This window comes from Populus nigra, chromosome 14 (genome assembly GCF_951802175.1).
Source record: "Populus nigra chromosome 14, ddPopNigr1.1, whole genome shotgun sequence".
In the NCBI taxonomy this organism is placed as follows: domain Eukaryota; kingdom Viridiplantae; phylum Streptophyta; class Magnoliopsida; order Malpighiales; family Salicaceae; genus Populus; species Populus nigra.
Window position 1 is genome coordinate 7,622,782 of NC_084865.1, and position 15,134 is coordinate 7,637,915.

At 34.1% G+C, this 15,134-nt stretch overlaps 1 protein-coding gene across 1 annotated transcript; it reads left to right on the forward strand.

Moving 5' to 3' along the window:
- Nucleotides 1-11,550: 11,550 nt before the first annotated feature.
- On the forward strand, nt 11,551-14,366 carry LOC133672633 (uncharacterized). The gene is made up of 5 exons (XM_062093103.1): nt 11,551-11,711; nt 12,423-12,531; nt 13,087-13,186; nt 13,574-13,660; nt 14,052-14,366. The coding sequence occupies exons 1-5, from the start codon at nt 11,648-11,650 to the stop codon at nt 14,184-14,186; spliced, it is 495 nt and encodes a 164-aa protein (XP_061949087.1). The 5' UTR covers nt 11,551-11,647; the 3' UTR covers nt 14,187-14,366.
- The last annotated feature ends 768 nt before the right edge of the window (nt 14,367-15,134 follow it).

Here is a 15,134-nt window from a genome sequence, read left to right on the forward strand (position 1 = left end):
TTCTTGAATTTTCAGTGTCAGTTTCTTTTTTAATTCTCTAAATAATAAATTTAGTTGGGGTTATTTCACTTTGTTTTTCTCTTTCAAGAAAGTTTCAGAATTTTGAATCTAAGTTGTAATGGGTAACTAACAAAAATAAAATTTTTAGGGTTTATATTTTTTAACTAAGAGACTAAGTAGTCTACCACACAAAAGTTGTATGTATGACTTGTTATTTATTAGACGTAGATGTAGAGTCATTCAATATATTTTGTTAGCAATTTTAAAATTACTTAATCACTTGTTATTTTATTATTCATTAATTAGGGATTGAAAAAGTAATTATCAAGTTTATAAATAGAATTCAATAACTAGGATCTGAAAAAAAATTGATTAATCTCTACATTTTGCATATTATCGCTATGAATTATTTATAAAAAGAAAGCTACTAATTTAAAATATAATGTCAAAAATACTATGACATGCACGACGTCGCGTGGCAGAGCTATCTCCTGGAAATTAAAGGGGGCTTTGGGTTTAATCATTAAGTTATGATTATGGGGTTCAAGAGTCGTCACCTAGTATTATGATCATTAGAAAATCTAATAGCCTGCAAAAGTCTAGGTAAGGAGACTAGTTGTGTAAGGGAAAGACACATCAACCTTAGTACACCTAACCTAAGGCAAGCTGCATTGCTATTTTTCTAGATCATTTTTCTATCTGTTGGTCTTGTCTAAAATTCAAGGCGGATCTCCTTTCATGAAGAAGCCTCTACCTTATTGGATTAAGTCCTAACTATTCTAAGGTCCATATTTAACATCACATTTATTTATTAGATATAATTAATTCCTAACATTTTGAATAACAAACTAAATATTATTGGATTATTTGTATTTTTGTCAAATAATAATGGATTATCATAAACCGATTATGATATACATTCTGCATTTAAAACATGATAAAAATATGATTTTATCCTTTTTAGGAAATATGCATGAAAAACCTTTAGGATTTAGTCATATGCATGAAAACAAAACATCTTTTTTATAAAAGAAATTTGGTTTATTTTTTAGAAAAATAAGATATTTTGATACTAGGGCCATATTTTAAAGTGTAAATCTAAGACCTGATATGAAACAAAATTGTTAGAAAAACATGCAACAAACCCACAAATAATTTTAAAATGGTCTTTGAAAAAATTATTTAAAAAAATTATTTGTTTTTATTATTTGGACTTGACCCAAACCAAGGCCCAAGTTTGGCCCAATCAAATTGGGTTGGGCTGACTCCAGTCCCAACAATCCTTTTTGAAATGTTCTGGACCCTTTCAGCCCAGCCAACATGGCTGAGCTTAAACTAGTCCAGCTCAGCTTACATTTGTTGGCAAAAGCCAACATTTGCATGACGTGAATTAATTCACGTCCTTCATGCAGGCATGAAAAGAAAGTACACGAGTAGGAGGGATGAAGAAGCTTACCTAGGCTGGATGAGGTGTTGCTGGTGGCTCATGGTGGAGCTGTTGGTGGAGAAGCAGCCAGCGGTAAAGCTAGTTTTAAGTGGCTGGCGCTACTAGAAAAAGAGATTGGGTGTCAGTGAGAAGATTAAGTTGCAAGGGTGTTGGACTGTTGTTGGTCACGACATAAAGGCTGGAGCTGCTAGAATTCATGGTGGAAAAGATGGTTGTAGTGGCGGCGAAGAGAAAAAACGTGTTGAAAATGCTAAAAAAGCTAGCTTTTTACTCACTTTACAGTCTTCTCTCTTGCTCCTTAATACCTAAAATCCACTTCTATTTATAGAGGAGAAGATAGACATCTTATCTTTATTGGGGACCACAAGATTCAATCAGGAAGGATCTCAACCATTGGTTCAAAGTGGTCATCATGAGCTGTTAAAGGCTGATAGGGTTAGCCTCTTTAGGGCGACGACTGTAAGGGCAATCAGCCAACAAGAATTATACAGGGGTGTGGTACAATGTCAGACAATCATAGTGGTGTATGGTTTGTCCGGTTTGGTGGAGAGACGAAACATTAAATGCTTTGGAAAAGTAATCACCCAAGCAGCCTTTCTAATATGAAAGGTCAAAGATGATGAACAATAGTGAGACACTATTTCACTTAAATAAAACGATGTGTTTTAGTCAAAACTCATCTTTTCATTTAAGTGAAATGGTGCTATTTTGATTTTCTTAGAGTTCTAATTAGAGATTTGACTAAAGTTCAATATAGTCATTTGACCTTTAATTTCTTTTAATTGCATCCCTAATTGACCTCAAACTTTTAATTTTATTCGATTTTATCCTTGCTGAACTTTAATACTAACCCTAAATTTCAACACCTTTTTTATTTTGGTCATTGGTTTTAGATTTATACAAACTAACCCTTAATTGACCATTAAACTTTCAATTTACTTCAATTTCCCTTGTTTCACACGAATTGAGTCCCTGAAATTTAGTGGTTTTTTCAAAAAGATCATTGGTTATGAATATCTTTAATTTAATCGTTAATTGACCATAAACTTTGATTTTCTTGCAATTTTATCCCTGATTTCAATCAATTGAAAGATGCAAAAATGACTAAATTGGAGGTAATTGACAGATTTAATGTTCAGTTGATGTTTTGTGCAGAGCGAGAGTTCTAGAGATCGAAATGAAGTGATTCCAGTGACACTAAAAAGCTAACATCCATACCTTTCTGGAAATGTAATGCAAGAAAAATAAAAGGAGAAAGATCATAGAAATCACATCCTACAAAGTCAAATCTCGCATTCTGCCAGTGTTGACTTTTGGCCATTCAAAATTTAATATTTGGAGCTACAGAAGTCCAATTGATGCAAACTCAATTTTCATGGATTCCTAATTCAAAGAACTATCCATGCTCCAAAGTTCAGCCAAAAAAAATGTCATATGAGGAAGATATGATTTTCCAAAGATGAAAACTGAATTCTGCTAGCAAACAGGTTTCGTGAAGAAAGGAGTCCAAATTATATTCTGAAGCATCTAAATCGACATCCAAGTTTTTATATCAGCAATTTAACTCCTCTAAGTCAGAGTTTCAAGATTTCATGCAAGGCTATTTCTTTTTTTTAGGAAAAATAGTTATTGAAGTACTTAAATGTAAACTGTCAACTTAAGGAAGGACTATTTTGTAAAATAGAGACAAGGGTTTCTTAGCAAAGAAAAGAGGGAGAGCAGAAGGAGGCAGCAGCCAGCAGAGAATAAACACAAATTCTCTCCTCTACAAACCTAAAAAATCATGCTCTTTTCATTCTTTAGAAGTAGTTGTTCAATAGTTATGCAAGGCTAAGCTCTTTTCTTGGTTGCAAGGACACAACAAACCTTCGGATTTCAAGAACTGTGAGATTTATTCTTCCTTCTATTTTTAGTTTATGTTATGAATGAGTATGATTGTTTTCCTATGCATATTTCCTATGATTGTTGTTGATGATTGCTAGAGCGAACTCTAAGTTATTGTTGTGAACAATCTATTGCTAAATTTAATATCAAAACCAAAGTTGTGATATATGAACTTGTGAAGCAACTAAGCTTGATAATTGTGGCGGAACTACGTTATTGAACTTAGGGAGAACATTAGAACAAAGTGACACAAGCTGCGGATAGCTTGTATGTTAATCTTGATGAAATTATCTAGTTCTTAAAGCTACCATTAAATTGAATCATTAGTGCGGACACTTTGATTGTTTATTAGTTAGGATTAGTTATACGGCGGATCCGTTAATTAATCAACATTAAGAAAATATAAAATTTCAGAACATAAACTGCAATTTTCATTTCTAGGATCGGTTCTAATTTCCGTTGGTGGATGTGTGCTTGCGACCAATGTTTGTTTTCTTGATAAGTTTCGGTTTTAATTGATTTTGTTTGCTAGTTTAATTGCTGTCATAGTTTAGATAATCACAAACCAAATCCCCCTAATTACATAGCGTACAACATAAAAATCTGACTTGAAACTTCCTTGTGGGATCAACCCCTTACTTGCTCTATATTATCTTGTGTGTTTTAAGCTAGGGTAATTAATTTGTGCGACCGCGACATCGCAACAAATTTTGGCTCAGTTGCCGGGGAGGTAATTTTAGTTGATTGTTGTGCTTGTACTATTATTTTTATTTGCTGTGATTCAAAAAAAAAAGAGAAACAGAATTTTTGCTTGCGACGGTACTGTTCAAAACAGAGTTTTTGGTGGAATTAGGTATGTTTCTTTTGTTTTCTAAAGGAAAACGACGTTCTGAATAGGACTAGTGATAAATCACTAGCCCCACCCTATTGAGGCCAAATTTCGCTGTTTTCTAGTGGTTTTAGGCAATTTTAGTTTTCTACCGTAGGATTTTCGTACAATTTGTATTGTTTTCAATCTCTTGTGTGGTTACTTTCTTTTGAGTTTTTTTTAGCAATTTATGCCTGTGACCCGTTCTACTAATCAAATTCAAGTGCAGATTGATCTTGAAATAGAAAGCACTTTACGCGGGTTAAGAAAGGAAGCTCGCTTCAACACCATGGCTATTGCACGACAACAAACACTCAAGGAGCTTGCTGCTCATAATGTGGAAAATCAACCATTGTGCATAAACATTGACAATAATGTAAACTTTGAGCTCAAATCTGGTTTTATACATTTGTTACCAACATTTAATGGTCTTGCAGGAGAAGATCCTCATACTCATCTCAAGGAGTTCCATATGGTTTGTGTTGGCATGAAACCAAATGTAGTTGATGAAAAACAAGTTAAGTTGAAAGCTTTCCCTTTCTCTTTGAAGGGGGCAGCAAAGGCATGGCTTTTCTCTATTCTTCCAGGATCTATTGGAACTTGAAATGCTATGAAGAAGATTTTCCTGGAGAAGTATTTTCCAGCATCTCGAGTTGCCAATATAAGGAAAGAAATATGTGGGATTCGACAATCTCATGGAGAGACACTTTTCGAGTATTGGGAAAGATTTGAGCAACTATGTATTCAATGCCCTTGTCATCAAATACCCGAGCAGCTGCTCATTCAATATTTCTATGAAAGATTGATGCCTACTGACCGTAGTATCATTGATGCTGCAAGTGGAGGTGCATTGGTGGATAAGACACCCGAGGCTGCACGCCAATTGATCTCAAACATGGCAGCCAACTCAAAACAGTTTGGCACTCGTGGAGACTTCTCCAACAAACGAGTAAATGAGGTAAGTATTTCTAACCTTGAAAATAAAGTTAATGATCTTACTTCTCTTGTGCGTTCTTTGGCTTGTGGAAATGTGCAGCAGGTGAAAGTTTGTAGCATATGCTCCTTACAAGGACATGCTTCGGATATGTGCCCAACAATGCAAGAAGATTACATTGAACAAGCTCATGCAATTGATGGAGCATTCAACGGACAGCCCCAACGTAAATATGATCCCTTTTCCAACACGTACAATCTTGGATGGAGAGATCATCCCAACTTACGCTACAGCAACCCATCCCAACAAGGCAAACAAGGCAATCAAGGCCGACAGTTCCATCCCCATGGATTTCAGCCCCAACAAAATTATCAAGCAAGACAACCCGGTCCATTCACAAACTCCAATGTTATGGGGTCGTCATCCAATGATGATCTTTGTGAGATGATGAAAACTTTGGCTTCTAATACTGTTACCTTGCAACAAAATGTCATGTCTTTTCAACAGGAAACAAGGTCAAGTATTCACAACTTGGAAAAGCAAATGGGGTAAGTAGCTTCAAATGTAGGGAAATTGGAAGCACAAATGAATGGAAAGTTGCCCTCCCAAGCATTGAATCCAAAAGAGAATGTTAATGCTATCATGCTGCGAAATGGGAAAGAACTTGAAGAGAAAAAGTTGAAACAAATTGAGATGGAGGAGGAAGAAGAGATAGAAACTGAATTGAGTACAAAGAAAGAACATCCTCTTCCTCCACAAACTGAAACAAAGACTAACACTCCAAAGGTAACTTCTCACTCAATTAATTCCAGTTTTAAAACAATTCCACCCTTTCCTGTGAGTTCTTCTAGGTTAAAGAAAGAAGACAAAGAAAAAGAGATCTTAGAGGTTTTCAAGAAAGTGGAACTGAACATTCCTTTGCTTGATGCTATCAAGCAAATTCCCAAGTATGCAAAATTCTTGAAGGAGTTGTGTACTACCAAGAGAGCTTTCAAACTGAAAGGTCATGAAACGGTAAGTATAGGTGAAGTTGTATCTGCGTTATTCAAAAGAATCTGCCTTTAAAACAAAAAGACCCAGGTGCGTTTACTATCTCATGTGTTATTGGTAATGCTAGTTTTAAAAGAGCTTTATGCGATTTAGGTGCATCCATTAGTGTTATGCCCAAACATGTTTATGATTCTCTTAGTCTTGAGCCTTTGAATAAAACTAGCATTGTAATACAACTTGCGGATCGTAGTTTTGTTTACCCACTTGGTGTGATAGAAAATGTCCTAGTCGAGATTGATAGTTTGGTTATTCCATGTGATTTTTATATTCTTGATATGGAACATGATTCTTGTGATTCATCAACTAGCACTCCTATATTGTTTGGGAGACCATTCTTGAAAACTACCATCACAAAGATTGATTGTGGTAAGGATACTTTGTTTATAGAGGTAGGAGATGAAAAAATTGAATTCAATTTTCATGATGCAATGAAATATTCTTATAGCAATGTTTATTCTATCACATGTTATGATCAAATTGATAAGTGTGTGCAGCAAGTTTGTGATTTTGATTGCGAAGACGGATTAAGCATAGCTTTGAGCTATGGCTATGATTTCACCAAGATAGAAGCGATGGAGAGGCACGTGTGTGTTCCCCGAAACATGCATGAATCAGCATTGGCTTTGCAAGCTTTGCAAACTGTTCCCCATGATGCAGGAGTCATTCACCCCATCATGGACAATGAATGGGTGGCGCCTATCCTTTTGGTGCCCAAAAAGATTGGAATTACATTGGAAGAAATACGAAATGATGCTTATGAGAATGCTAGGATTTACAAAGAAAAGACTAAGAACCTTCATGACCGAATGCTTACAAGAAATGAGTTTTATGTTGGAGACAAAGTCCTTCTTTATCATTCGCGTTTGAAATTTTTTCCTGGAAAATTGCGCTCTCATTGGATTGGACCCTTTGTTGTTTCTAATGTTTTTCCTTATGGTGCAGTTGAAATTACAAGTTTAGAAACCAACAAAGTACTCAAGGTCAATGGGCATCGTTTGAAACCTTTCTATGAAGGTTGGACAGCAGAACTCACCACTTCTGTAAAGTTAGCTGAACCAATCTATGAAGAATGAGCATGCCACATGTCAAGCCAATGACATAAAACAAAAGCGCTTACTGGGAGGCAATGCAGCACAAAAAAAAATCAAATTTGCTTTCTTTTTCCTTATCTTTTATTTTTTCGCATTTTAATTTATTTTCTGTCATTCTCTTCTGTTCCTTTGCTTTTATTTCAACATTGAGGACAATGTTTTGTTTTAATTTATTTTCTGTCATTCTCTTCTGTTCCTTTGCTTTTGTTTCAACATTAAAGACAATGTTGTGTTTTAAGTGTGGGGGTATTGGGAGAATGTTGGTTTTCTAATTTTAGTTTTCTTTGTTATTTTTCAAAAAAAATAATTATGTTTGATCTTTTGAACTCCCATTGGTTTTTGAGAATATGAGTATTATGTATGAGAATTAGTTGAGATAGATGAAGATATAAATCAAATGAAGGAGTATGCATGTAAATTTTAAGGTTTAATTGGTTTAGGGATTGACTTTGAGAATATGCCATGTTGACTTTATAGTGTTATACCAATGCAAGCTTTTGAGCCTTCGACATTATATTCTTTGATTGTGCATTCTTTCAATGATATGTATCTCTAGAACTTGCTTCATATCTTGTTGAGATTACATTCGCATTACATATATACATGAAGATGATAAAGGCATTAGAAATTTTAACCACTTGAGCCAAAAAGCCAACCTAAAGCATATTATCCTTAGTGAGCCCCTTTTGAGCTTGTTTATCTCTTCTTTGCTTTATCCATGTATAAGCCTTAACTTTTTATATGTTTTCCTTTTCCCTTGGCCAAGGATTAGTAGAGCATATACTTATGATATCTCATGGAATTATGGTTGGAAATTATGTAAAAAGAAAGAAGAAGTGATGCTTGATGAAAAGATGGGCAAAGTTGCCAAAGGTAAAAAAAAAAAGAAAAAAAAAAGAACAAAGAAAAAGCAAAAAAGTGTTACTTTAGGTTCTTAAGATTTTATGTTGAAAAAGCTTGAAATCAAAAGAAGTTATGCATTGGTGATTAAAGATGAAAAATGTATATGCTTTGATGGAATATCTTGTTTGAAATATCATTTTTCAGAATGCTCTACTTTTTGGTTTGAACCTTTCCTTTTACTTTCTTTTACCTCACCTTAACCTTAGCCCCATTACAACCGGAAAATAAGATGTTTTGATTCATGTAGTACTTGTAATAAGTTGCTAATGGAGATGAGATTGAAAAGCAAGCTTATGGTAGAACATACTCTTTGATTGAATTTGAGAGATTTAAACACATAAACCCTAAACACATGAGTGTTGGAGTGTATATCAATGAGAGGACCTATCACTTTGGCATGAAATAGATTTCATTTAAATCCCGACGATTGATTGAGTTTTGAAGTTTGCATGTAAATGAATTCATGAGAATTATACTATTTATCCTTCATGATTGTATTCTTGTTTATAATGCATATATTCTTGGACATTGATGGGAGATTAAGAGATTGATCATAGTTTTTTTCAATTTGATTTTATTTATCCTTTCTCGAGGACGAGCAAGAGCTAAGTGTGGGGGTATTTGATGTAACCATATTATTCGATAGTTTCACCCACATCTATCTAATGTTTTGTCCATGTTTTATATATAAAATGCCTTGATATTCTTTGTTTTATGTTTTGAAGGTATTTTTGGATGAAAGATGCAAAAAGGAGTAAATTGGAGGTAATTGGCAGATTTGACGTTCAGTCGATGTTTTGTGCAGAGCGTGAGTTCTAGAGATTGAAATGAAGTGATTCTAGTGGCACTAAAAATCTAACATCCATACCGTTCTGGAAATGTAATGCAAGAAAAATAAAAGGAGAAAGATCATGGAAATCACATCCTGCAAAGTCAAATCTTGCATTCTGCCAGTGTTGACCTTTGGCCATTCAAAATTTAATATCTGGAGCTACAGAAGTCCAATTGATGTAAACTTAATTTTCTTGGATTCCTAATTCAAAGAACTATCTACGCCCCAAATTTCAGCCAAAAATGATGTCATATGAGGGAGATATGATTTTTCAAAGATGAAAACTGAATTCTGCTAGCAAACAGGTTTCGTGAAGAAAGGAGTCCAAATTACATTCCGAAGCATCTAAATCGACATCCAAGTTTTTATATCAGCAATTTAGCTCCTCTAAGTCAGAGTTTCAAGATTTCATGCAAGGCTATTTCTTCTTTTTAGGAAAAATAGTTATTGAAGTACTTAAATGTAAACTGTCAACTTAAGGAAGGACTATTTTGTAAAATAGAGACAAGGGTTTCTTAGCAAAGAAAAGAGGGAGAGCAGAAGGAGGCAGCAGCCAGCAGAGAATAAACACAAATTCTCTCCTCTACAAACCTAAAAAATCATGCTCTTTTCATTCTTTAGAAGTAGTTGTTCAATAGTTATGCAAGGCTAAGCTCTTTTCTTGGTTGCAAGGACACAACAAACCTTCGGATTTCAAGAACTGTGAGATTTATTCTTCCTTCTATTTTTAGTTTATGTTATGAATGAGTATGATTGTTTTCCTATGCATATTTCCTATGATTGTTGTTGATGATTGCTAGAGCGAACTCTAAGTTATTGTTGTGAACAATCTATTGCTAAGTTTAATATCAAAACCAAAGTTGTGATATATGAACTTGTGAAGCAACTAAGCTTGATAATTGTGGCGGAACTACGTTATTGAACTTAGGGAGAACATTAGAACAAAGTGACACAAGCTGCGGATAGCTTGAATGTTAATCTTGATGAAATTATCTAGTTCTTAAAGCTACCATTAAATTGAATCATTAGTGCGGACACTTTGATTGTTTATTAGTTAGGATTAGTTATACGGCGGATCCGTTAATTAATCAACGTTAAGAAAATATAAAATTTCAGAACATAAACTGCAATTTTCATTTCTAGGATCAGTTCTAATTTCCGTTGGTGGATGTGTGCTTGCGACCAATGTTTGTTTTCTTGATAAGTTTCGGTTTTAATTGATTTTGTTTGCTAGTTTAATTGCTGTCATAGTTTAGATAATCACAAACCAAATCCCCCTAATTACATAGCGTACAACATAAAAATCTGACTTGAAACTTTCTTGTGGGATCGACCCCTTGCTTGCTCTATACTATCTTGTGTGTTTTAAGCTAGGGTAATTAATTTGTGCGACCACAACATCGCAACACCTTTTCCATGCACAGCTTTCATTTTTGGAGTCAAAAGGCACATGTGAATCTAAACTTAACCAAGAGCTACTTGTAGTCTCCTTCCCTAAGCTTGTTAGACTCGACTTTAATAAAGAACTGCCCTTGTAAATGCATGCATGTATATAATTACCAAGCACTGTTATGCATTAACACTGCTAAATCATATGCTGATATCAACCTGGAAGAGAACATTGAAGTGCGATCTATTTCAATTGAAAATGAAGGAGAATATGAAGAAACTTCAAAAGGTAAAGAGACATTTTCCTCTAATACTCAAAAGAGGCAACATAAAAAGAGATATTGAACGTATGAAGATGATAATGTTGAAAAGTTGTCTAAAAAGATTAGAGATGTAGCGTTTGTAATTCAAAGCCTAAGCAAAAATCAACTTGATGTTAATGAGTTATATATAGAAGTGATGAAAGTTGAAGGCTTTGAGGAGATCACTCTTGGTTATGCTTTTGATCACTTGGTCCAAAATGAAATGTTGGCAAAAGCATTTATGACAAAAAATGCTAATTTTTAGGTTCATAATTTTATGAACTAACACTGCTACAGGTCTAATTGCTAGATGATTTCACTATGATAAGAAAGTTTATGTTTGTTTTTTGACAAGTATGTTTACTTGTTTAATTCGGTCTAGTATGTTTATATTTATGAATTTGAACTAATATGTATGAGTGTTACATCAAAACTTGATATTTTTCATATATTAGATAAATTTAGAAAAAAAAATTAATTCATTAATAAATTATTTTACAGTTCATTTTTCATAACATAACTAAATACTAGAAAATATTTTCTAGTTTATTTTTCATTACACTATCAAATATCAAAAAATACTATTTCAGAATTTACTTTGCACAAAATTCATTTTTAAAAAATTATTTTTCAGGGCCTAACCCAAACTTGATTTTGATTTCTTTACGCGGAACTTCAGTAATTGCTTAAACCCAAAAAAGTGAATTAAAGTTTTAAGAATGGTTTTCTTGGGCTTCTTTAATACTAGCTGACTGAGTAGTCTCAAATGATGGGCTAATGCAGCCCAAGTTCATCTCCGCAGCCTAGACGAAGATCACATACCAGTATCAATCGTAAATAAAACAATGAGCTCGATATTATCGAGGACACATAATTAAGTGCAAAGCAACCATTTTTTAGTGCCATTTCTCCTTTTCTGATTACTCAAACAAAAGAAAGTCCAAGAAATGACTGCTCTCTCAACTTCTCTTCTTTCAATTACAACTCCCCAAGCTCACTTTTTATCTGCTGGTAATTTTGTTTTCTCTGATTATGTGGATTCTGACTGCTGATTTAGTTTTTGTAAGCTTTATTTGATTGAGATAAATATTCAAGAAATGAAAAGAAATTTCCTTTTTTAAATTTTTTTTCTCATTTGTTTGTTAATTTTTAGCATCTAGGCTTTTGTTCTCACTGCATTTCTTCATAGGAGTTTTATTAAGGAATTAAAGATTGGATTTTTATGCACCAAGTTATGACCTTTGAGAACTGGGTTTTAAAGGAATGTTTGAAATGTGAAAGATCCAAAATATCATGTTAATTTTGGAAGAACTGGTGATGTAATTTCATTTTGTGTCAGTTTTCTCGAAATTTTAAGTTATAATGGAGTCTGATCATGTAGCAAACAAATTTTTTAGCCTTTTCAATCTATTGATATAATGGAGGACATTACCTGATTAACTCCTAATTATTGCTAATACTGAACTGGAAATATTTTTTAATTTGCTTTATGTTTCTAGATGATATGATTTGCTGTTCAGGTTACTTAGGAAGGCACTTTGTGCTCTTATTTACGAATTATTATTGCATTTGAAGATACCTAATTCATGATGGATCTCAATTTTGTATATGCATTTCTCTTCCTTTTCCTATCCAGCATGACCACTTCACTGTGATGAGTAATACTGTTTTGTTCATTGGTTTCCCTGCCTTTTCTAATCATTAGTTATTATGAAATTCCAGGCTCTTCTTTGAAGCCAAAAGACCAATGCCTAATATGCGTTAGACCTGGTAATCTCTCTAGTAAAGGAAAACCCACAACACATAAAAAGTCACTAACAATTCAAGCAAGGTATGGTGTTGTTGTAATTTGTTGGACTGTACATCATCTGTTGTAAAGACAGATTAGCAGCATCAAGGTTAATTTTTTCAATGGCTACTGTCACCCATTTGAGGGTGTGCACTCTCATGAACTGAGACTTTTGTTATCTGTTAGGATCACCTATAAAACATGAAAGCTGTGACACTGATAGAATCACACATGGTTGGATTTTATATGTGCTCTTTTTCCTCTTTCTCCACTATAATTTTGTTTTACTTCCATTTCAGAACTGCTTTTGTATATATGTTGTCCAATAGCCACTGCCTACCATTAAGAGTCCAAATTCAAGTCGTAAAACCTAAATTTATCTCTGAAATCAGTTGGATATTCAATTAGTCCTCCTTTTCTTTTTGCTTGCTGCTTCTCTACTATTAGTTTTGTAAGTTTTATATACTTGTTGTATCATATTCATTACTTTTTACTCGACATCTCCAAGAGGGGTCTTTGATCCACACCCACCCACCACCATATCTCTCTTTCAACTGTGATTTTTCTTCTTTTTTTTCCTCTCATGTGCAAGGACAGTGGTGAGCGTGGTGGATCAAGTGGTGCAGGTATCTTCATTGGCGGTTTCATATTGGGAGGAATGGTAGCTGGAACATTGGGTTGTGTATATGCTCCACAGGTACTGCTCAATGACTAATGTGATATGCTATAGTTCAATTTTCTATTTATATTGTACTTGTGTTTCTTTAAATTATTCTTTGAGATGGATGGCGTGTGTTTTCTTCAAGACTATTTAGTATTGTGAGACTTGCTAGCTTGATTACTACCAGACATGACATGTTTATTTTTGCGCTTTTTAATCTGCGCATACTGCATAACAAGTTATTTGATTGTCTTGTAAGAAGCACTACAAGGTGCACTAATACATTATTATGGATTATTTACCATTGGTTTTCTTTTGTCCAGTAGAATATTGCTTGTAAGCTGCACCTTACATGAGGTAGTTGTAACACGTGCAAAAAATGACACATATTATGTATCTGATTGATGTTTACTTGTATTTCAGATTAGCAAGGCATTAGCTGGAGCAGACAGAAAAGATTTGATGAGGAAGCTACCCAAGTTCATATATGATGAGGAGAAAGCTTTGGAGGTGGGAATTTGTTATTTCATTTATCATCCATTTAAATCATGCTTAGTGACCTGTATTTGCGTTATCTAAGTTCAATTTGAAATTTTTATTGGGTATTTCATTGATACTGTTGCTAGAGGAAGAGAAATAAGTTAGCTATCTCACTTTCTTTAGGTTGTTAGCATTACATATGTGCATGCTTGTGCAAAAAAGTCTGTTGATTGTCAAACAATATAGAAGGCTTTTAGCAGTAGAATTTTTGAAAGGCATCTAGACTGGTCATACTTTTTAACAAAATCAAGCCTGCTCCTGCACATTAGCTTCTTTTTTCTTTTTCTTTTTTTTTTTTTTTTTTGGTATCTTGCTCATTATTTGCATTGAAATTTCTTTGGTTTTCATGTTATGGTAACAGAAAACCCGCCAAGTGCTTGCTGACAAGATTGCACAGCTAAATTCTGCTATAGATGAGGTTTCTGCTCAACTGCATCCAGAAGATGCCCCCAATGGAACTGCAGTGGCCTCAGATGAGATCCAAGCTTCCATATAAGAAATTGTTCATTGAAATCTCAATCCAAGTTTCTACTTATTACTTGTGATCAGCATTATAATTCGAAACTTCTTAATCTCTTTTGGTTCTGTTTCTGTTAACTCCTTTCAGTTAATTTTTGTGGTTGAATATAGTCTGCTTTAAACAATATTAATAAATCAGATACTCACTGTTGCTTTAGTGCCTTAGTGCAGCATGCTCTAGTTTGCTTTGTTGTTGGAAAGTGGTGACCAGGATTTTTATCCAATCGGCTAGCCAGCATTTTATGGTTCATACGGTGGACTTGAAACATTTTATGGCCTAATGATTCTACGGGCCCGTCAATTATTTCTTTCGATGAGGTTTTGGGTATGGCCTATTGGAAACTCTGGCTGGCCCAAGAGTAAATGGCTTTGTTTGGAGTAGTTATGCTGGTGTCTTGTTTATGCAGCAAATTACCGTTGGCATTCAAATAATGTGAAACACTAACATCAAGACACTAGCAGATGTTACTACTTGTTCTCAGTAAAAGCTTAGTGATGCAAGTTGTTTGATGCAAGAAGTATGATGTGTCTTTAACAGACAGATTAAGGGTATTAATTGAAGAAAATATAAGCGTGATTAATAGTATTGTTCATCAAAAAGATTTTGGGTTCCTTAGCATCAACTATAAACATGTTCTGTCAAAGATTTGTCAGTGGGGGCAACCAAAACATCCGTACAAGTAACAGGTTTTGATGGCATAATTTAATTTAATTTTTTTTTAATGTATTGGTTATTAAAGTTTCTGTTCAACAGATAATGGACAAGTATTTATGCCTCGACTAATCTTAGTAGTTGAGTCATGTACCCAGTGTTTCTACGATAATGCTTGGCTGGTCTAGATTTCCCAGGCTAATCAAGCATGCGTTGTATGGTTAAAGAAGGAGCCATAATTGACAAGAGAAATAAATGGGATGTCAAAGAGAA